The following is a 23,991-nucleotide window of genomic DNA, read 5'->3' as shown; positions in this document are numbered from 1 at the left end:
TGATAAAATGTTCACAATTGCTTAATGTACTGATTTTTTAAGACAACTTGAAACCTTGGATATGGGACAAAATAATTCAAATAAAAGGATGATGGTTAACCCCAACACAACCAAACTGGGTGAAAAGTACCATCAATTCATTCCTATCAACAAAAAGGGAACATTGATGAAAATGTAATTCAGGAAAACTCTGTGACAATTTATGGGAAAAGGGGGAGTAGCTATATAGTCAATTTGTATTCACAACACACAAAAAATTGTCCTGGGGAGGTCATATCACAGGGTGTAATACAGGGGAAATAACTCTACCATTCACAAGTTGAGCTTTAGCATTTACTTACTGGCTAGTGTGCGATTACCTATGTTCTATGTTTTTGGACTTTACTTTAGCTGAATCAAAACAAAATAAATTATTAAATGTAACCTCCTTAATTTTCCAATTATTTCAAATCTGTCTTTACCTTGAAGTAATAACATCTCTGTAAGCAGGTGAAACATTGTTCCTGTGAAACTACCAAAGAAAAATCAAATCATGCAAGAAAAAAAAAGGAAATAAGGGTGGTGATTTAAATAATGAATTTCAGGATAACGATATTAGTTTCCATTTCTATGGCTTGCCCTACATTTATACAATATAGCTGTAAGTTTGCTCCCATTGAAAACTTTAAACAGTGGTGTCCAATGCAAGAGCGAAAAGTTATCAAAGGATGGAAGATTGTCGAGGAGGTGGACACGGTAAAATACATGTCTAGCCCTTATGACTATTGGAAGGATATGGCCTTGCCCAGATTAAAAGCAACAGATACTACTTGCATAAAGGTTATTTCCGACACAGGTGCTCTGACACTGAGACAAGTACATGATAAATGTACTGTGCCTTTGGACAGGTATGCCCTACCATTCTGTTGGCTGGGATAGCAATGAACTGTGCATCTAATGTTAGTAAACGCTATTAAGTACACGCTCGAATACGAACATTACTCAACATAGAAATACGAAATATCTAAAAATGCAAAAAACTGAATAGAAACAAATAATTAAAAGGCTCTCCGAGCGACAAACACAATTGACAGAACAGTGTTACAGAGAACTGCGAGTACTGATACACAGTGTACAAGGTGAATGCTGCGACAACCAACACACAATTGTTTACCTATCAATAATGATCAGTGTCACTATCCCAAAATGCTGAAACAGATGCCAAACCAAGTGATTAATAAACGGAAAATTGGCAGCACTATTCGCTACAGCGGTTTACCTATCGGGACTGTGATACAATATGTCGTCCATAACATACTGGTGTAGATTCTCATCACTACAACCATTAACATACTAGACTGTGATACAATACGTGGTCTATAACATACTGGTGTAGATTCTCCAAAAATGTGGTCTTTAGAATACTGATGTAGGTTATACGTGTGACACAATGTCCGGTGGACTGTGACAAACTTGTGTTTATTCTTCGGGATATAGGGAATTTCAATAGTGATAATCTGAAATATGCTTTTTGCAGTGAAACTTAAGAAGCCAAGAGGTGCAATAAAGAAATCGATTCTTGTATAAGATTTTCACTAAAATTTAAATCAATAAGAAAATTTTGAACATCCATTGACTTAGAGGCAATCTCTCTGTCAGAAAAGATTTCTTTACCATGGAAAAAGAGAAAAGAGATTATTTTATCAATAGATAAACCTAGTAATGGGAGGTGAGCGGGGTAACAACCACACCGAATACAGTCAAACTAACAGTAGTAATGAACAAACACAATCATTGGAAAATTAAACATGGAGGGGTAAACAGAACAGTACTATTTAATCCTCAAATAAAGGAAGGGGTTACTTAGAGGTATTTTAACTTGTTAAAGGTGATTGAAAGGAGGGGGAGAAGGGGGAGACACCTGTAAAACAATTCATTAATAGCATATATAACATGTCATTATGTCCCAGGCTGTTAGACAAAATGAGCTGTATTGTATATGAAGGACTTATCATCCTTTATATATCAAAATATCTCGGGAACTCTTGTTATCTTCTCTGTGAGAAAAGGAATAAAAACAAAATGTTTTACCATCAGCTTTGTCTTAATTTCATCAGATTTATCACAAGTAGTTCTTACACCCACATTCCCCTTACAACCAGCAGGCACCACAACATACAAACTACCAGCTGACGGTATAACATTCATCAATCTTAGTCAATAAGATGCTTGAATCCGTAACCAATTTGACCATGCAACATATTTTTTACATAATCTCGCCTGTCATCACAATCATCCCCTTCACCTTCATTTTTTCCTTCAACCATTTAGAAAAAAATCAAATTGTACTACCTTTTCAATTATTTACTAAAAGCCCTAAAATTAAAATACATAGTGACAGGATGATTGTGAAACTGTTTTATGTTAAAGCTGAGAAGATTTGTATTTCCAATGCTGAAAAATCACAGAAACCATTAAACCAAAATGCAACACTTAACAGGAAGAAAATTTGGAATTCAAATCATTAATTTGATTTTTATATTTAATATACAAGTTGCCTTAGTGAGATGGTCAGTATATTAATCTAATATAAAATTTTGAAAAGGTCAAATATTACACCACAAAATTTGAAAATGTTGCATATTGTTCGATTAGTACATAACCAATAGTAATCATAGTAATTAATGTTGATTGAATGCATACACGTAGTATAATAGCATTTGTAATTAATTAAAAGCACTGCAAACAGGTACATAACTGGCCAAACATAATGGCCGGGCAAAGGTAGCTAGGGGCGATCAGACAATATTATAATTGTTTTTACCAGAAGTTTACCTGTCTGCAACCACGTGTAAACTTAATATCTCGTGTCTATTCTTGGTGTCACTGGAATTATGGGCAAAAACATGTCATCTTTTCATCAATAAACAGGCACCCAGTTTGACTTGTTGTCTCAGCCATGAAACGGCTATATCATATCATGCATAACTATCTGTGAAATTATTTCTTTCAACTAATACACTTATAATTATCTGTATATCAAAGACTGTTACTGTCTGCAAATCTATTATATTTAGCAAAACTGCTTTTATTTGTCAATATAAGAAGTTTTGGAAACATGGATATAGAATTTAGGCTGGAAACATGGATATAGAATTAAGGAGTACAAATTTTACAATAAAAATCGCTACGAGAAAATTGGCAAAGATCTTATATAAAATAATACATATTCTGTTTCATTTCTCAATTGCTTTGTTTGGTTTTTGTATTGTTTTAAGTCCAATTGTCAATTTAAGATATTTAGAGCCAAACTTTGAAGAACAGCAGTAATTTTGCTAAATATAACAGATTTACAGTATACATCAATGTTATTAGTGACAGATATCAGACATATTTCTTTTTAGGATATTTTCTGGACTGACAAAACTTACAACACAATATCTACTATCAAAATGAGTGTGAATCAGACTCTTGATATACCTACATGATTTACGATGTTTACTGGACCGCTTTCGTTCCCTATTGGGCCTACTGGAGGGTGCTGCTGCTGTTCGCACACATGCCTCCAGAATCTCATCATCTCCCGTGTCATACATTTCAGAGTCTGTTGTCACACAGCCTCTCGACGACTGGGATTTGGAATCAACTGTAACCAACAGTTCAATATACAGTTATAATTATGAATTCTATTTTTCGTCGTAACCTCTACATATTTTTTCAAATTTATTTAACTGCTGTTAAATATTCTCAAAAGCAAAAAAAGAAAAAGTGGATATTGCTCCTTCTGATCTTATTCTTAATTTTTGTCAATGCCGCCATATTTAAAACCTAAATGGTACAGCCTTTCTGTAACAGTAGCTAGCCTAGTCAATTAACAGAGTGTACGTACGTGGACCTCGTTGCCTGCGTTTGTGGCCAGGCATGCCCTTGTCATCGGCACTTGTGTAACCATTGGACAGGAGACGTTGCAGTGCCTCGTCATTCTGAGCATCTTTGGACTTTGACTTGGAGCTGGAGAAATTTTCGGTCTGAAATATATAAAGTAACAAACTGTGAAACATTGATACTTAACAACATGGTGGTGTCATGGCTTATAAAATGTATTTTATAGAAAAACAACAACAAAGCAAATATTTGAAGGAAAAATAAACCTTTTTAAGAACCAAGAAACTTCCAAATTCTGATCACAGTTTTTTTTTAAATACCCTTCTTTTTTAATCACATCTATATTTTTCATTTTATCATGTACAATCTTTGAACACCCTTCACCTCTACTCCCTCAAAGAAATGTTTTTGTGGTACATACATCTACAATCATCTTGCCCCGCGTCTTCTTCCTCTCTCTCTGATTGGCTTTCTTCTGTAGCTGCTGAATGACCTTCTCTCGCGTCGTCCGGTACTCTAGGGCAAACTCACTAATGGTTTTACAGAAGGAGTTCACCTTGAGATCCCGCGCACTCGACAGGGGAAGACCCATGTACAAAAGTAACTTGTTATACCTGTAAAATACATCATCATTCAGAGGTCAATCGCTCTTGACTATAAGCTGTATTAATGGTCTTTTACATCAACTGTGACAAGCGGTCAAGTATCTTTTCGGTTTCTCTAGTATTTCTTGTTGAACCATATTCATTCTTGAGTACACAAGTACATACATTGATTACTATTTCATTCTTTTAAGATAATTTTACATTAGTCCTCCTTGAATCAAGTGTCAATTTTCGCCTTTTTCCTCATCCCTATTAATAAGGGCAAATTTATCATTATAGCGAATATAAGTAAACAGCACAATATACAAAGTTTTTAGATGTTAAGGGCGAAACTAACATCAAGCGAAGATTTATTTAATGAGCAAAGGGCAAAAGTTTTACTGGGCAAAAATTTCCTTAATTGTGCTTAATAAACAGGAAACACAAAACTTACCTTTGCATGACCCGTTTATGGACAATTTTTAAAATCATAATTCTTTCTGCTGCATCTGAAAGAAATTCTGACAACCTGAAAAGAGAAAATAAATCAAATTCCAGTTGCTATACTAATCATGAATTCTTCCTTTTAATCCATCAATTTAAAATCAACCTAAACAGATTATTCCATAAAATGTATGTTTAAAGATACATACTTTCTATTTAATACAGTGTACAATGTCTCAACTGAACACCCTGGTAATTTGGACAGTTGTAATAATGGAACTCTTCAATGTTATCTCTTTATGCTAGTGCTAACCCATAGACTAATAATGATCCCTAAAATTTTGTATCTTCAAAAGTTTGCAGAGAGTTCTTCAAGATTGTAGAGACTCTACCTTTTATATATTGTCATAAAAAGTTTAGATGGCAATCCTGATGGAGAGGTCAGTTACGACAGAATGTACTGTACATACTGGTACCCCTACACTTACGTTATATACGATAATAATAATATACAACATTTGATATAGCGCCTTATCTAGCTAACATAAGCCACTCGAAAGCACTTTACAGTACATAGATATACAATTTATACAATTAGGATATACAATTTTTGAGAAATTCGCAGGAACTACCTTATCAGACGCTAACTACTAGTCCTATGCCACCTGGCTAATATCTCCCTATGTGCTGGAGATGTCTTGTTGACATACCAGCATAAACGTGGTGCTACATTGACAGCTACTCTATACCAGATCTATATATTCAGTGGTGCCTTAACTCCTATTTCTATTTCATTCCTGTACTTACTTTGTTTTTATACTTGAATTTGAACTCCCGTCATGTTTTATGATTGCACGTAAATGATCCCATGATCCTTTGCACTCGTGTTCCATCTTTTCAAGCTTACAGCCAAGCTCATCCCAGTCCACCTATACACAGAGGTTAAATGTTTAGTGTCTTAATCAACTATACATCAATATATCATTGCAATTCTTTGCTCTTTTGTCTGGCCACTTGAAATCTACAGATTCTAACTGACACAAGACAAACAGATTGTACATAACACAACTCAAATCCATCATGAACTACTTTCTAAATAAAACATTTATAGTATAGAAAGGTAGGCACCTGTTTTGTAACAAAAACCATTTTATATATATAAACATGTATCTTTAACTGTGATTTTACATTAAAAAATTCACAAAACAGGAACTATGACACTCAGATAAATGTATAGTTGAATTCTTCAATGTAATCTCTTCATTCTAGTGTTAACCCATATTCTAGTATTGACAGATGAAATTCTTTAACAGAAATCTCAATCCATCTGAATGTGCCGCGGTCAGGGTCAAGGTCAAGTGACCTCTAGTTGAACCAATCAGAGGCGCGCTGGCAAAAGTTTGCCAGCGAATCGGAATATCATGGTTCATAGATATATAGCGAGGAGTATCGAACAGATTAGTTTTCCAAAACAAATATGGCGGCGGGAACTGACATTTCTACGACGCCAAGGAAAACGTACCCATTGGGTAATAATTGCGTAGGCAACACTGCCATACAGTCTTTCTTCTCTAATAAAGCTTTGAATATCTTTTTCTGTTCGGGTTTCAGACGATCAATCTCAATAACTTCAGAACTTTCGCATCATTCTCATTAATGTCAGACATATTTGTTACAACTCCGAGCACCCTTTTGAAAGAGGGTCTCTGATTGGTCAAAATTTAATGATTATTTATAAATATAAAGGTCACCTGAACGTGACCCTGACCGCGGCACACTCAGATGTTCAGGCGTAGTACGAAGTTAACGAAGCCATGTAACATATGATTTTAATCAGATTGCAGAAATCTAAGAAATGAAGTGTCCAGACAATGGGAATAAACAGTATACATTGCTGGATGTCCCTGTATGTGTACAGTGACAACTCGTTAGTGGATGGAGGGGATTCTACTATAGAGGGCACTGAATATGACATAAACTTACCCGTGAACACCGGCCCAGGGCTCCAATGTCTGAGTAGAGATCTGTACTGTCAGGGAACTGGTCGATGATGATGACACATAGATGGTGCAGGAGGGAGTGTTTGTGGACGGTGTCCTTCACCTCAGGAATCTTGGTCAGATACTCTATACTGAATCCTCTCGCCTGCAACACAAACAACAAACTCATGGTATAAACAAACTAACTTACTATTTAGTTCCTGTTATGTACAAGCTTTACACAGCTGCAACATTTAGGATAAAAACAAAATTATGACTTTTTTTCAAGTAAGCAGATTAGTTTTACAATTTTTTGAAAATTGGCAATGTACAGTAATACTGAACTTTCTAATAGTTTTAAAAACTCTGTGCCCTGTTCTTGGCTTCTGAATTCTGAATGAAAGTTCATACCTGAGCACCGTTGAGGAAGTTTCCGATAGTCAATATCACAGACAGGATGTATTTAAAGGTTTTGTTCTTCAGTAGCTCCTCAATGCCCTTCTTCAGATCACTCAGGGGCTCTGCAACTTCCTGTGTTTGAAAAAGCAGATAGACCATTATTCAGAAAATAAATGATGTAGATTAGTTACTACTTCATAGACATGGTAGAATAGTCAAAAGGGGAGACAACTCCTTACATATCAGTCAAATTTGAAGATGATTTTCAAATTTGAAAAATTCACACAAGAGGAATTATAATCATGTACATGTATGGACTGATACGACCATTCCTAGTTGAAAGGGGAGGCAACTACTCACTGATTCCACTGTCTCGTAGTCAAGTTTAAAGAGCCAGAGGGAGAGCCTGGCCTGCAGTTCACTGATGGAGGACAATGTGAGGAGGAACTGTTCTGCTGTCCCCAGGGGTATATCAGGGTTCCCCATCTGGGCATCCAGGATCAGTGCCTTCTCCTCCTCTGTCGGCATCATAGAGGTCAGGATCTTCTGCAAACATTCAAACAGCAACAGTCAGTTTTATCTTTATTTTTACTGGATTGATTCATTTCATGCAGCATTTAATTTAAAATCTGATTGTAGTAAAAGACTTCTAAAATAACAAAAGATTCTAACATTTCAAATTTATGTAAACATATTGTATACCCATCTAAAAGAAATGGGTACAAGTTGTTTCCTGAGATTACATGATTTTCTGTAACGGATGGCTCTTTGCGTCACAGAAGGGTCAACATTCTTCTTTAAAATGAAACAATACACTTACCTCAATTCCTTCTCTGTTCATGATGGAGTTGTCCATCTTTAAGATGGCTGCCTTGATTGTCCGAGGAGGTGGTAATACTGTCAGACCAATATTGATGGCATTTGACCGTTTCGGAGAGAGTACAGAGATCTCTTTCTTTCCACTTGTATCAGTTTTCTGTAATGGAAGGTGATTAGTTACATAAAAGATTTGGGATGGAAGCGAGACGCTGAGTCATTAATTGAAGGGAGGGACTAGTACAGTCAGCTGATTAATAAGTAATTAATCTGCAATTAAAGGGAGACACCGGCAGTGAAATAACTTTCTCTAAGCATATGATAGGGTAGCGCAAATGGTCACTGGCAGGGAGGGGTGTTGGTACACTCCAAATCCACACTCTAGCTAGGGGACAAGCTGTCGCGGACTGGTGAACTTCTTAAAGCAAAAAAGCATCCACAAGTTGATACTGTCATATGGTCTAGGAAGGAAACTTCACGCTCAGTACCATATCTCAATCCTAGCTAACAATAGAACTCTTCACTGTAGGAGGTGTGGAAGGTGTCCAAACATTTGAGGTGAAATGAAAGTTAGTACAAAATGTGAACTGTGTTTTGATGAAAACATGCCATAACATAGAAGACAGCATTATTGGTCATCCACGCAAATTCCTGGCTGATTTAGTATCATTAGTTAAAAGTGTCAGTAATCATTCTATTTGTAGATTTTTTCATGCATTCTTGCTTTTTAAAATCACATTATTTATTGAAATTTTCAAATTGAAGACAGATTTGATTAATTCTATAAGTGAAATAAAGACCTTTTGCATGAGAACATTCAGATTTTCTTCTCTCAATTATTTGTTTAAAAGTCAAACATTAACTTACAATATTACAACAAGAGACTATACAACACATAGAAGACAATTATGAAAATGAACCACTTTAAAAATTACAGAAAATGATTAAATTTCCTAGAAATATAGTTTTCATCACAAGTCATAAAATGCCACAAATCAGGTTGGATGGAATTAGACTGCACCTGTTTCTAAAACAGAGCCCCAATTTGAAATCAATGTGTACAGTAGGAAAAACATCAAATATAATGGATGTCCAACTTTGAAATGATCAAAATGTTACTTTTCATATATTTGAACAAAGGAGTAAGAAAATAAAACTGTGTGACTGATAATTAAAATGACCAGAAATAAGGAAATGTTCAATACCTGTCAAACCTCACTTGAAATTAAATAACAACATCTTTGACTATTACAGATCGAGAATTTCAAAATTCCATCCAACCTATGATAAGCACACATGAACATACGGCGATATGCAGATCTTACCAATTCCTGTTTGTGCATTGTAAACAAAAATGGCAACACACATGCAATAGCCATTCATATCAGATACACAGGCACCATCACGAAGTCAGCCGAGAATGTGCAGCATGGAAAGAAAAAGATGAGAATATTTTTGCATTAGTAAGTGTGTTCCTGCCACCTTGACATGAGTATTCTACATTAACACATTGACAGTGAGCTCCTGTGTACACGTCACAGAACAAAAAAGACCGTTCCTTGAATCAAAGAAAAGTAAGCCCCTTACATCCTAAGAAAAAAGTATTTAACCAGTTGTCCAAGATGTTAGTCACCTTGCCTAGTTTTTTTAACGCAAGACAGTGAAAAGGTATTTCCTGTAATAGCTAACCCGTTCCAAATGTACCACAACCACAGATGTACTGCTGGTATATAATCATTCATTATTATACCATTTTGTATTGGCTATAGTATCAGTGTGTAACCAATTTTGATAAGTTACTATTGCCAATTATAGGAGAGAACAGTTATTTTTGCTGTACATCATGTAGAAATTACTGATAAATTGATTTATTCTTTTCCTGAATCAGCATAAACTCACAAATACGGAACCAAATGGAGATACCGAGATGATGGATAAAATAAGATACAAATTGACGGGGAAAATGACCAGAAACACAACAAATATAAATATGGTAAACAAAACAATGTACATGTATAACAATGTATAACAAATCAAATGTCATCCCAAATCTACTATACAACAAAAGTTAATCATAACAAGTGTCTTAGGTTTCATTGCCAAATGTTCATCGCAGCTTCATTTCATAATTATATATCTATTTGTTTCCTAAGGATGTTGTTAAACGGATACTTTGCTCATATGGTCTTTTATATTGTTAACAGATAAAAGGGCCTTATATCATATTGATACCCACTTATTTTCTTATCAGTCAAAAATGAAAAACTCATATTTTAAGTTTAGTATAAATGAACACCAACAACAAGTGTTCTTTTAGTTGGTGTCTGAAATTTGAGTGAAAAGCTGATCATACGTGATGAACACTTGAACATGAAAAATGGCACATTAATATAAAACATAGTAAGAAAAATAACCAAATAGAACATCTAGATTATCTAACAAGCCAATCAATGAAAATGATGAATGATGGGATCCGTCACATGATCATGAAATTTCAACGACACATATTTAGCTAAACATTTCTGAAAACAGAAGTATTTTTAACATATGAAATAAGCATATGATGAACATCTAGAAAAGCTCTATGTACAAGCATGTATTTGTCTAATGACTGTGAAGGAAATAGCATTAATATTCCTGACATAAATTTCTATTGATCTAGAAAAGCAGCAACCAAAACCGAAAAAAATATGAATTCTTGAAGTAAAACAAATATATATTCTACTTTGTATCGGTAAAACCTAGAGATTTTATTCCATCAAATTGAAACTGATATGAAAAATTCCCGACTTGTGTACAAATGCTGTAACCAAGTATTCAGCACTGACCTTTTGTTTCATGTCTGATGCTCTTGTCTCAAACAGATGTTCCAGCTTGTCAGGATCAACCTTGACCTCTACAATGTCTTTCCAGATTGTCTCCCCTTTGGTTGACGGATGTGGCATCTCGGGTTGAACCATTCTCCAGTGGAGTTTCAGGGTCTTTTTCTTCTTTTTCAGAGTAGCACCAGGGGGAGGAGGCAGGTTTACATTTACACCAGGGGCTTGCATTGGACTGCCCATCATCCCTGGGGGAGGAGGTGGGGGTGGGGCACCTGGTGGGGGTGGAGGAGGTGGGGGCAACCCCATACCAGGAGGAGGGGGAGGAGGTGGGGGCAACCCCATACCAGGCATTGGAGGGGGTGGAGGAGGACAACCACCCATACCCATGCCTATTGGGGCCGTAGAGCCGAACACATCACAGTCATCTTCATCGTTGAGATCTGTAAAGTCTAAATCTTTTATTTTTAACGGTCTTTTTAACCGTTTACACATCTTGTCCCATTGTAGGTCACTTTCAGTTAATTTCACTTCTGGGGAAGAGGTAGGAGTTTGGGTAGGTTTGGGTGGTTCCTTGGCAACAGTTTGCCGTGATAGTTCACCCTTAGCCTTACTGATAAGTCCACTGAGATCACCTGTGGGGCGTGATAGCTCTTTCGGCCCAGTTTCTGCTTCACCATTTTCCGTAAAGCGGCTAATATTAGTTGTTACATTGTCTTTATCCTCAGCATCAAAACCTTCGACAGGCATTCGCTGTATTGCATTACCGATGTGGCCTTGCTGCAGGTTTTCCTTTCGCTGAGACAAGCTATCACCTTTGAGTGACGGATGTCGTTTGAGCACGCCCGGGTCATTTTCGGGCTGAGGTTCGGGTGACTTGTCCGTAGTCTCCTCTTTCTTTGTCTGTAAATATTTGGCCCAGCGACTGTTACTTGAGTTATTGCCTGGTGGTCCCGTGGGGGACACTGAATTACTCAGGCTGTCATTAATAACATTGTTTCTAGACTCGAACCCATTCTGACTTTGGGACAAATCACCGTTACTAAGGTAACCAGACTCCTTGGAGTAACCGTTCCTGATCTGTTGTTGGTCATCTGAAGACAAAAACGTCAAAAAGTTTATATATATATACATATATATCAAGAAAAGTTATACCTAGTTAAACTCTCACCATAAGTATAACTGTGAAACATGTAGATAGTAATTAATTTTTATGGAAGTTTGGTCAAGTGAATTTAAATGCTCTGCAAGTTAATAGTTAAATATCCCCTTGAACATACAGTGGAGTGCTCCAGAGGCCCACACCAGTCAGTCTTTACATCTCCATCATTTCCGTGTGGTAAGTAAAGTTAACACAACTGCACCTATTTATGTTCATTTTCATAACTGTATTTTCCTCTTGTTTTTATATAAACACCAATTACAAAGAAACAGGAGATGCTACGTCTAAACTATCTGTCAGTCCTATTGTTTGGCCCTGCACTAGCTTTTCACATCACAGCTCTACCTTGTTGTCATGAAAACCTAATCTACAGCATATTGAAATTGCGATAAAATAGATGCTGACATTTTGCTTGAAGATTAGAATCGTTAGATGAGCTATACAAACATTAAGAAAGTTTTAAAAACAAAATATTTACAGGTTATCAAAAATTTCATAATCTAATATTCATAAAAACTTTTTTTTAATAAACATACAGCAACAGATTCATTCTAGATTGATATTCCATGTGAAAACGACCTCAAATGATTACAGAGCACTTACTTACAGGATCTCAATTTAACAAGTTTCCATTACAAACGACTTTTCTAAATGTGTTTCATAAAGTTTTTAAAAGTCTTATAGGATGGAAACGGGTATGAGATTCTTTTGGTCATATGCTCAACCAAAGCATATTCAATTGCATATTTTGTAAATATTTAGACTGAAAAAAAAAGAAAACATTACTAGCTGTGTTTTTCCAGACTTTATGATGTCGTTCTTTTGTTTATGCAATAATGATATAATTATACACTGCATAGAAACAGCAGAGTTGGATATATTGCTAAGTCTACACTAGCTATAAAATGTTTTGCATATATTAAAAGCTCAAGCGAAACATGACCTGAAAATGAAATATATTGTAATAATATGACCTAATGATTCTTAAATATATTGCAATAATATGACCTAATGATTCTTAGATATATTGTAATAATATGACCTAATGATTCTTAAATATAGTGTAATAATATGACCTAATGATTCTTAGATATATTGTAATAATATGACCTAATGTTTCTTAAATATATTGTAATAATATGTCCTAATGATTCTTAAATATATTGGAATAATATGACCTAATGATTCTTAAATAGATTGTAATAATATGACCTAATGAATCTTAAATATATTGTAATAATATGTCCTAATGATTCTTAAATATATTGTAATAATATGTCCTAATGATTCTTAAATATATTGAAATAATATGACCTAATGATTCTTAGATATATTGTAATAATATGACCTAATGAATCTTAAATATATTGTAATAATATGATCTAATGATTCTTAAATATATTGTAATAATATGATCTAATGATTCTTAAATATATTGTAATTATATGACCTAATGATTCTTAAATATATTGGAATAATATGACCTAATGATTCTTAAATAAATTGTAATAATATGACCTAATGATTCTTAAATATATTGAAATAATATGACCTAATGATTCTTAAATATATTGCAATAATATGACCTAATGATTCTTAGATATATTGTAATAATATGACCTAATGTTTCTTAAATATATTGTAATAATATGATCTAATGATTCTTAAATATATTGTAATAATATGTCCTAATGATTCTTAAATATATTGGAATAATATGACCTAATGATTCTTAAATAGATTGTAATAATATGACCTAATGATTCTTAAATATACTGTAATAATATGACCTAATGATTCTTAGATATATTGTAATAATATGACCTAATGTTTCTTAAATATATTGTAATAATATGTCCTAATGATTCTTAAATATATTGGAATAATATGACCTAATGATTCTTAAATACATTGTAATAATATGACCTAATGATTCTTAGATATATTGTAATAATATGACCTAATGAATCTTAAATATATTGTAATAATATGTCCTAATGATTCTTAAATATATTGAAATAATATGACCTAATGATTCTTAAATACATTGTAATAATATGACCTAATGAATCTTAAATATATTGTAATAATATGTCCTAATGATTCTTAAATATATTGTAATAATATGACCTAATGTTTCTTAAATATATTGTAATAATATGAACTAATGATTCTTAAATATATTGTAATTATATGACCTAATGATTCTTAAATATAGTGTAATAATATGACCTAATGATTCTTAGATATATTGTAATAATATGACCTAATGTTTCTTAAATATATTGTAATAATATGTCCTAATGATTCTTAAATATATTGAAATAATATGACCTAATGATTCTTAAATAAATTGTAATAATATGACCTAATGATTCTTAAATACATTGTAATAATATGACCTAATGATTCTTAAATAAATTGTAATAATATGACCTAATGAATCTTAAATATATTGTAATAATATGACCTAATGTTTCTTAAATATATTGTAATAATATGAACTAATGATTCTTAAATATATTGTAATAATATGTCCTAATGATTCTTAAATATATTGAAATAATATGACCTAATGATTCTTAGATATATTGTAATAATATGACCTAATGAATCTTAAATATATTGTAATAATATGTCCTAATGATTCTTAAATATATTGAAATAATATGACCTAATGATTCTTAAATATATTGTAATAATATGACCTAATGATTCTTAAATAAATGTGTTTTTTGCTGAATGAGGATCGCACAGTATTTGGAGGTTGATGAGGACCAATGAGGTTTGCACAGTTAAAATGGTCTGAATTAACACAGTTCCTCCCAGCTGCTGAAGCTGATGGAAGAGTGGGTGATGAGGGTGCCGTGATGTGATAAGTAAAGTGAGGGCCCTACGGTATTCCTGACCAGGGACAGTGATTGTGTACAATGTACCACTACTAATTGTGCTCGATGAAGCAGAACTGGACACAGATGATCGATCGCCAGCATGATTGCGCCCTTGAAATCGCTGTCGTATTCGTTCTAACTCCTGCTCTTTCACAAACGACTTCTGTCTTTCCCGCCGGTCTCTCCGCGTGCGAGGAACATCTGTGGGCAAACATGCCATCGGGTTAGTAAGGCACACAGAGAAACTCAAGTCACATGTCACTGCTAATGCCACTGTTGCTAGGCTACCCCATGTTATGAATGATAAAGTTCACACAGTGCTCAATCAATCAGGAAGGAGAAGATCAGAAGAAACATTGCAAGTTAGATAGAGGACATGTAACAAGGCACTGTTGATAGGAAGGCAATTTAACAGCAACATAACATTGGGCTTTGATCACAACCTAATGCACAAATAAATCCTTTAGATTTCCTCATATTTCTATCACATACTCAATCCTGAGTAAAATTTAGACAATAATCATTATATTTCCTATTTATGACCAAAAATTACATGTTCTCATTATCGAGTATATGAAAATAAAGAAAAAATAAAGAAAAAACATTCTGAATCCTTCTTTTTTACTTTTTTAAAGATTTGTTTTCACAAGTGTTACAATAAAATATTCAAAATAATAAGCTACTGATACTCCTAATTGTAGTACTAGATGTGATACATTGAAATATGAATTGATTTCTTTGGCCATTTGAATTTGAATGTTGCAATATGTTTTTATTTCTGTTTGTCACAGGTTGTGATCAACAAGCAACTGTAAGACATCAAGTGATGCTGAGGAGAAATGTACAGTGTTCACGACATGTGTTGGTGAACAAGTGACATTAAACAAAGTCAAGAAGGGACAAAACAATTAAATTAATTGTTATCATTCTTCAACAATTACATACATACAACCACATTTCCTCCGAATTTTCCAATTAGATTTTGTTTAGAGCATCATACAAGTAGTTTAAGCATCAGATGAATAGCATCTTCATAATAACATGCATTAAACGAACCTGAATTTGCCGCAAAAAGGTAATTATTTGAAAAATAAGCATATATGTAATAAAGAAGATCATTCCACTGTAATCAAATGATTCATCAAAAGTTAATACAGGATCAACAGAAAGCAAATCATCTCAGCAGGCAACATTACCGATAAAACTGGCAGGGAAACAAAATCAAAACAGCATTCAATAACAAACAGGCCACCATAAAGAGGCCACGAGTTAAAAAATCCACAGATACCCCTCACAGGCGCTAGTGAATTATCATGGGGTTCACAGGCATCGGAGGGCAAGTCTTATAGGGCTCAAACAGGCGGTCTATGGTATATCCTGGGGATGGAACTAACAGGCACTCGAGGGCTATGTTATATCTCGAGGGCTAATTGGCACTCAAGGAAAAACTCTGGTCTGCATCCACTGGGTTCGCATGACAACAAACTTAAAATATTGTACGAACCTAATGAATCAGATTTTTCATTTTGCCAATCCGATTCACCTGAAAGCTTTGAAGCAGTCTCGTATGTGGCTGCAAGCTCTGCTGTCTCAAACTCTCGGATACCTCTAATTTGAGTATCCGATTCATCTGAAAGCTTAGAAGCAGTCTCGTATGGGGCTGCAAGCTCTGCGGTCTCAAACTCTCGGATTCCTCTAATTTGAGTATCCGATTCATCTGAAAGCTTAGAAGCAGTCTCGTATGTGGCTGCAAGCTCTGCTGTCTCAAACTCTCGGATACCTCCAATTTGAGTATCCGATTCACCTGAAAGCTTAGAAGCAGTCTCGTATGTGTCTGCAAGCTCTGCTGTCTCAAACTCTCGGATACCTCCAATTTGAGTATCCGATTCATCTGAAAGCCTACAAGCGGATTGGGTGCGGGGCGATAATTCATCTGGCTCATACTCTTGTATACTTTCTAGCTGCGAAGCCGATTCATCTGAAAGCTGTGAAGCAATCTGCGAAAAGCTGGCTAGCTCGTCTTTCAAATAATCAGGAATATTTTCACTCATAGAATCTGAATCAGAGGAAAGCTTACATGCTGACTGTATGTTGGGTGAGAGTTCAGCTGTGCCATTGACTTGAACGTTTTGAGGCATTCCTAGCTTATCGGGCGGTCTAGCCTCCTCTACTGTTTGTTGTAGTTCATCAAGCTTTTGCCGTCGCCGTCTTTGTTCTGGAAGTTTATCGTGTTGTTCTTCTGGCATTAATAGGAAGTTCCTGCAGATAATGAAAGCTTTAACTAAACAAAATCCTTTTATTTTTTTACTAAACAAAATCCTTTTATTTTTTTTGATTTGTAAGATTATTTTTACAAACTACATACTTAAACATGTCCACACATTGATATCATAAATGTGTCTTTAAAAAAAACAAAAACCAGTGTTACCACATTACATAATAATGGTGATGATACATTGCATTAACCATTAACATCATCCATCAATTAATAAACCAGTAAATACATTTCATCAATCATTAAAACATTGCATTATTGTGTTGCCTGCCCCCTACTGACAGTCATGTTGGTTTTCAGACTGGTATAAAAATCAGACTTGAGTAGGTAATTGATACTATAGACATCCGAAGAAAGAGGAGAGTTTCTACAATACCAAAGCATGCCTTCATAGGTAATCACACAAAAACCATGTGAATGGTTTTTTTAACAAAATCCAGGATGGCTTCTGGTGCCATGCTGATTTTCAGATTTTGTTCAAAATTAAGCTTTGACTGAGTAATAGAGACCAGGTTTCTATGATAATCATTTTGGCTTCGTTCCTTTGCATCTAATGTAATACAATCAGAACAAGAGAATGGATCGGCCCTACTTATGGCTTCAGTTGATCACAATATAACCAACTTACTCCTTTGACTTTTGTTTGACCTTCATGTACTCGTTGGCCGGATCGATCTCCTCTGCGGGTAGAGCTGGTGCACTCTTGGACTTGTTCATCTTCTTGGGACCTGTTCCCATGGAGAAGCGACGACTTTTCCTCACGCTGTCCTGGTCACTCTTTATTCTTGGTGTCCGTCTGTCGCACACAAACATTATTTGAGTTAATATGTTCAGCATTGTATCGATAAGAAATTTTGGAAGACACTGAGATACTAAAATATCCAACATTCTTCTGTCAAATTACTTGTTTTTGTTTGTAAAAGTCTTCTGTCAAATTACTTGTTTTTGTTTGTAAAAGTCTTCTGTCAAATTACTTGTTTTTGTTTGTAAAAGTCTTCTGTCAAATTACTTGTTTTTGTTTGTAAAAGTCTTCATAAGAACTAAGTGACAAATGCACTCTCTGTATTGACACATGTAAAGTCTGTTTGACAAATACAACCTGTTGACATCTCTGATTTAGTGTTTTTTTCGATGAGTAAATCAATATTACAATAATCAACATGTAGACAACTTTCTAGATGTTACTCTCTGTTTAAATTTTCCAACTTCCTACAATGAATCGGAGCATGAGTCAGAAATTGTCACTTATTTTATTTGAGCCTCAAAACTTGTACAAACCTTAAACTGTCTAACTGTGACAGGTCTGCATCTTCTTCTTCTCCATCTTCATAACGCAGGGCCGCCTGTAATTTATACGAATAACGTCACTAACCTAAATCTGTTTTAATCTGAATCACTACACTTTAGTCTAATTACATATAGAAGTACAAATGCAAAAACGAATACATTAGTCATGAGAAATTTATACTTCAAAATTTTAATTGAAACAAGACAATTATGTATGCTGGTTTGAAAATCAGTAAAAGATCGAACATCCTACCTCGTACACCTGGAACTGTGTGAGGAGGTCAAGGTCAGCACCATTCCTGTTCATGTAGATACGTGTGATCTGTTCCATTCCTAGTTCTTCTAGCGCATCCGTAACATCGTAGAATGTGTCTTGATCAGGGATAGCATTCAGCACCTGTGGGTGGGGGAACATACAAGGATATTTCTACATGCTGGCCTACATAACATCCAACCTGTACACCACTGTCAATGTACTCTTTGAGTAACAAGTATTGTGCAATATATAAATTCATAAATATAAACACTGACACTAATCATTTATTCAAAAGAACAGATGACCAGACAACATCAAACGGGGCATCTCGGCAAATTTAATCCAGTTTATCATATAATATCAACATGGAAATTAAACAGCAAAAACTACTCATCAAAATTGCAATTGAGAAAATAAAAAGTACAACAGGGTTATATAAAAACTTGCTGTTATCATTTTTATATGAACTACAAAGACTAACAGACTGAGAACCATCTTCGACTAATCAATCACAATTTGTTTTTCCACTAAGGGAGATAACTCCACCATGCCTACCTTATTAAGCAGTGTCATGGAGTATATGAGAAGTTCTGTGTCCCCGCCATCTTTCTCATCAAGGATTCCAATTATGTTTGTCCATGGCAGAGAGCCTAAGGGAAGAACAAAATCCACATTTCAGTGTAATCTCATTAATGCTCCAGCAGCATATATAAACAATGGCAACCAATGGAATCTAAAATATCACAACAGATTAGCCAAATTAAACTGGACTGGACTGATGAATTTTACTGTACAGTACTACTTCAATATGATGTGGTCGTTTCAAGTGCTTCCTAATTTATCATATGGCTCCCTAACAGTTCACCAAACCCCTAATAATTCCTAAATAATGCAGGGGACATTTGTAGAAGTTAACAAGGCTTAAGTGAATATTATGTAGGAACAAGTAATTTTTGTTCAAAATTATTTTTTGTTTGTGGTTTACCGTCCTTGCAACAGCCAGTGTCATATGAGGAGGAGAGAAAAAATTAACACAATTACGTCTTTTTTCTGTGTGTGAATGTTATATATTGATTTGGGTTTTTAAAGCAAGGTTTCAGAAATTACCCAGACAAACAAACAGCTCACTTATCGTAAAATGTACACCCTTACAGTGAGATATCTATCTTCTATACAAAGGTGCTTCCTGATAAATATTCCCAACACACCCCTATAGAAAGGTATCTACAGAAATAACTCCTAGAACAAAGCACTTCATAAACTTGTCGTCAACAACAGGATCAATAGGGATTAAAAATACCTTAAATTTTTAACATTTTTGACCACTTATGAGTTCACAAACATTGGGAGTTGTTAATTTCCATTGAGTGATAAGATTGAATGGATAAAAGTCTGCCAGTATTGAGTAGTCGTGCCCATCATTCTGTGACATACACACCATACCAATGCTAAATTTAGACAAGTCAATGTACTGTTCACTGTCTGAGGAACGTATATTTATGGAAACATTTAAAAAGTGGACAATAACTGCACACTTGAGCTCCAGTCTGGTATTCAGGGTGTCAGCTGATACAAATGTGTGTAAAGCTGATGATTAAACCTTTGTTTTATGTAAACCCAGGCCATTGTCCTTCAGAAGTACAGACATTGTTTCCGACTAAGGACGCGTGGCCAGATGGTGTCATAGATTTAGCCCTGAAATTCCATATGATTGTAAGGACATTTCTGTGGACCAATACGTAGCTAATTACAGCCACATTAATGACAATTCTACAAATCCATTCACAAGATCAGCTGTGTTTAATGTGTACCTGTTCTAATTTTAATTGGAACTCATAGCTGTTTTATAGTTAGCCCCCAGGTCATTACACGATATCTGCTGATCAAATTAGGCCAATGACATTGTCAGATGATCTATATAACTAACAGACAGTTGTCTGGGAATCGTAGAGGTACGACCACCCGAGGGATGTAAAGGTGTGCGACCAGGCATGATGGTAGAGATCACACCTGACACGGAACGCGATCAGAGCACGATCACCCCGGGCTGTACCAGTTATCCCTAAGGTTCGGCTGAAGGGTCCAGTTACATCGGTCAGACAATTGGTATTTAAATCACTATCAGGTACTGTGAAGATGGATAACATCATGTTGACAAAGTTAACAACCACTTGACATTACAATGAGAAGTTGTTGAGATGTCACATCTGATCCTTAATCTAGTTTGTGTGGACAGTTTACAATTCAACAAGACTGCCATGTCAAATTTGATTTCATCTCTTCAAGTTTTCGTATGTGTATGGTTTACAATAGAACTTCAAAAAGTTGAGATGTCAAATTCAGCTTTCAACAGTTAACAATATAAACAACAATTGTCCTGAATTTTTTGACACAGATTTCATCTGTCCTTGTTTACACAGATCTAATTGTCAGGTGATTTTGATGTCTTTTCACAATGGTACTTAAAATTCTTCATGCAGCGGATGTGTGTACCTTGTACATTTGGGGCTAAATCAAACATCTCTATGTAAATATTTATGTAGGTTGGAGATACCTGAACCGATCAACAGAGCAAATATCAGTAGAATCGGATACATCCTGTCTTATCTCCGTGGTAAATCAGGAGGAACCAGTTTTAAAATAGCAACTCTGATGTTTGAGGGGTAAAATTAGAAACCATTTGTAGATAGTAATCTTGGCATGAAGTCATGATGGCCATACAGCAACAACTGAGAGCATTTAAATCTATGGAGCAGAGCTGCTTAATATCAAAACACGGGTGTTGTTGGCATGTTATTACGTAACATTAAGGAAGTTTGTCGGTTCATCAGATGATGTGTACTTTACACATTCATTACTAATTAGCAGAAAACTAGGTGGTAGTTTACACAAGGAAAAAGATCAATTTTGTGTTCATTAGCCTGATTAAATGTATGCCCCCAGTAAACTTGTAATTATTCCCTCTATAGCTATGATATAAAATCTAGTTCTCACACGTAACAATACACCTCTAGCCAGGCTTCTGTTGGCACTCTTCTTCAGAATAATTTTTTTCCCCCTGATTTTCTCATTTCATTAATGGTTCTAATTCATTAACCTAACCTGGATCGCTGTAATTTGTTTCCATGCCAACATCAATGGTGCAAAATTTTATTGTATTGTGACACCTATATACACCCTATACTAGTAGATGTAACTGTTCAACATCAGGTGACCCCATACCTATTCACCTCTGACTGGGGAATTGAATCCTGGCTGTTTTAGTTATTGACGAGGGCACTATTCAATGCACCACCCGACCACCATAAACATTATAACTAGGATCACTTACAACTAGGATCACACAAATTATATTTATGTTCCACTAAATTAAGAAATAATCTTAACTATTTCATCATATTCTATTTCACATCAATTTTTCTGAGTAAATTTCGTAATTTTTTTTACAGCAAACAATCAAATTTTTAATAAAATATCCGAATTCACATTACAGTATGGTGAATCAGCGAAAGTTTGTCGGTAAATAAATCACAGAGCATTGTCGTTCTGCTGTAGGCCATCAAACCACTTAGTGGTCATAAAAACAAATTACTGCGACAAACGTACATAGACATTTGACCTCATGTATTTATTCATATGCCATTTGCTACCTAATATCCTAAAATGGTATGCAAGCGTTCACTTGGTCTGACATTTTGTGCAGCGTTACTGAGTAAGGTTGCTGACACAATCCCCACAGTATACTTAGCGTAATGTACGTAATGTGACTGCTGATCTACTGATCTGGGGACGGGGATTAGGACCCCCCTATACTACTACGCTAGATAACAGGGGCTGCTGATCATAAACAAGCGCGGTGACAGTCAGGATGATTGGGGTGACTAATGGTATGATATCACAGTATAATGACGTACAGATTAAATTAATGACCTCTCTTCGTGTGTGTTCATACGCAACACATCAGCGAAAAGTACTAAATACAAGTTAGAACATTGTCCATGATTAAAAACCTATAGCGACAAAATCATATCGGAATCTAAATAAGTTTAAAACAAGAAATAGTGTCTGTTTAACATCATTTAATTATTTTATTGGTAACATTTTTCCAAACTTCAAAAACAGGATAAATGACATCCATAACACCTTGACACGTTAACACCTGGTGAAAGGTAGAAATGTAACACCTTTCTAGTGTACAGGTAACTTACTACAATAGGTAATTATGTGTATTGGAGCGAAATAAACACCAGCTCATAACCAGACTATTGTAATCCAATCCCCTTTATCAAAACATGAGCATTTACAGGGAGGTATCGTACAGAGCCAGAGACACTGGGAAACATTGCATGTCCCAATAGAAAGGGACGGTTTCAGGATGGCTGAGTATGTGATAGGCGACAATCACTTTGGGCTATTTTACATTGTATGGCTGGAGAGTTGTGAACAACACTTAGGTTGATTACTTTATTGGGCTATACTTTATTTACCTTGATGTATTCTCCTGATGGTCACGGCCAATTTCTACCTAAATTAATCTATCTGTAGACTGTGGGAAAATACCTAGTTTTTTATTCCTTACCTGTTACTGTTTGTATTTCTAAAGAAAGGCTAAAAGCGAGCATGGAGTATTAACCTTACTGTAACCTAACTGCACATACCATCTAGTGAAACTGTGATTCATTTCAGGACCATACTTTAAGGTGAAAAAATAAATTTAGTATTACATGGGCACATTAAAGTATAGTACACCCATCCCAATAAACAAAGTAAGCTATTTAAATGTGGTAAACCCTTCTAAGTGTCAAGGAAACTGTAACTTGTTGTCTGGAAAAGTTTGTACACCTGGGGCAAACACTCTGAAAATAATCTGTCTGATGCACATGCATAACTATGTATAATGGTGATAAACTCAACCAACTTTCACACAAAGTGTAAGGAGCCTGAAGGACACAAAGGGCAATAACTCTGTAACTAATAAATAAGTGGATCAATATGTCCATTACATTTGTACAACAACAAATGATGTTGGTGAACCATTCTAAACATCAAGGGAATCTAATGGATAGTGAGGAAGTGGTTGTTTAAAAGAACATAACAGATTTGACATGTGCAGAAACAATTCAAATTTTACTTATAACATACTAACTTCTGATGTATTTAATGAATCATATCTGGACTCTTCTGATCACATGTTACGACTAAATTCAGGGATCAA

At 35.0% G+C, this 23,991-nt stretch overlaps 1 protein-coding gene across 15 annotated transcripts in view; it reads right to left on the bottom strand.

The window, feature by feature from the left end:
- LOC110464783 (FH1/FH2 domain-containing protein 3-like) overlaps positions 1 to 23,991 on the bottom strand; it is a 127,848-nt gene that overhangs the window by 5,505 nt on the left and 98,352 nt on the right. For 5 of the 15 annotated variants that reach the window (XM_021520177.1, XM_021520185.1, XM_021520189.1 and 2 more), the window contains 17 exons: positions 19,332 to 19,426; positions 18,774 to 18,917; positions 18,512 to 18,576; positions 17,862 to 18,029; positions 17,036 to 17,217; positions 15,004 to 15,159; positions 10,915 to 11,999; positions 9,412 to 9,417; positions 8,091 to 8,246; positions 7,631 to 7,816; positions 7,283 to 7,402; positions 6,876 to 7,037; positions 5,700 to 5,821; positions 4,903 to 4,977; positions 4,286 to 4,478; positions 3,869 to 4,007; positions 3,464 to 3,625 (listed from right to left, as the gene is read on the bottom strand). In XM_021520177.1, coding sequence (XP_021375852.1) covers positions 3,464 to 3,625; positions 3,869 to 4,007; positions 4,286 to 4,478; positions 4,903 to 4,977; positions 5,700 to 5,821; positions 6,876 to 7,037; positions 7,283 to 7,402; positions 7,631 to 7,816; positions 8,091 to 8,246; positions 9,412 to 9,417; positions 10,915 to 11,999; positions 15,004 to 15,159; positions 17,036 to 17,217; positions 17,862 to 18,029; positions 18,512 to 18,576; positions 18,774 to 18,917; positions 19,332 to 19,426 — 3,216 coding nt within the window. Of the gene's footprint in view, positions 1 to 341; positions 391 to 1,153; positions 1,189 to 2,803; positions 2,866 to 3,463; positions 3,626 to 3,868; positions 4,008 to 4,285; positions 4,479 to 4,902; positions 4,978 to 5,699; positions 5,822 to 6,875; positions 7,038 to 7,282; positions 7,403 to 7,630; positions 7,817 to 8,090; positions 8,247 to 9,411; positions 9,418 to 10,914; positions 12,000 to 15,003; positions 15,160 to 17,035; positions 17,218 to 17,861; positions 18,030 to 18,511; positions 18,577 to 18,773; positions 18,918 to 19,331; positions 19,427 to 23,991 lie in introns of those variants that run through there. The other 10 variants (XR_002464539.1, XR_002464540.1, XR_002464538.1 and 7 more) reach the window with 10 other exon arrangements.

This window comes from Mizuhopecten yessoensis, unplaced genomic scaffold (assembly GCF_002113885.1).
Source record: "Mizuhopecten yessoensis strain PY_sf001 unplaced genomic scaffold, ASM211388v2 scaffold11033, whole genome shotgun sequence".
Classification (NCBI taxonomy): domain Eukaryota; kingdom Metazoa; phylum Mollusca; class Bivalvia; order Pectinida; family Pectinidae; genus Mizuhopecten; species Mizuhopecten yessoensis.
The sequence above is the reverse complement of the archived record's forward strand: the minus strand, read 5'-3'. Positions and strand labels throughout refer to the sequence as shown.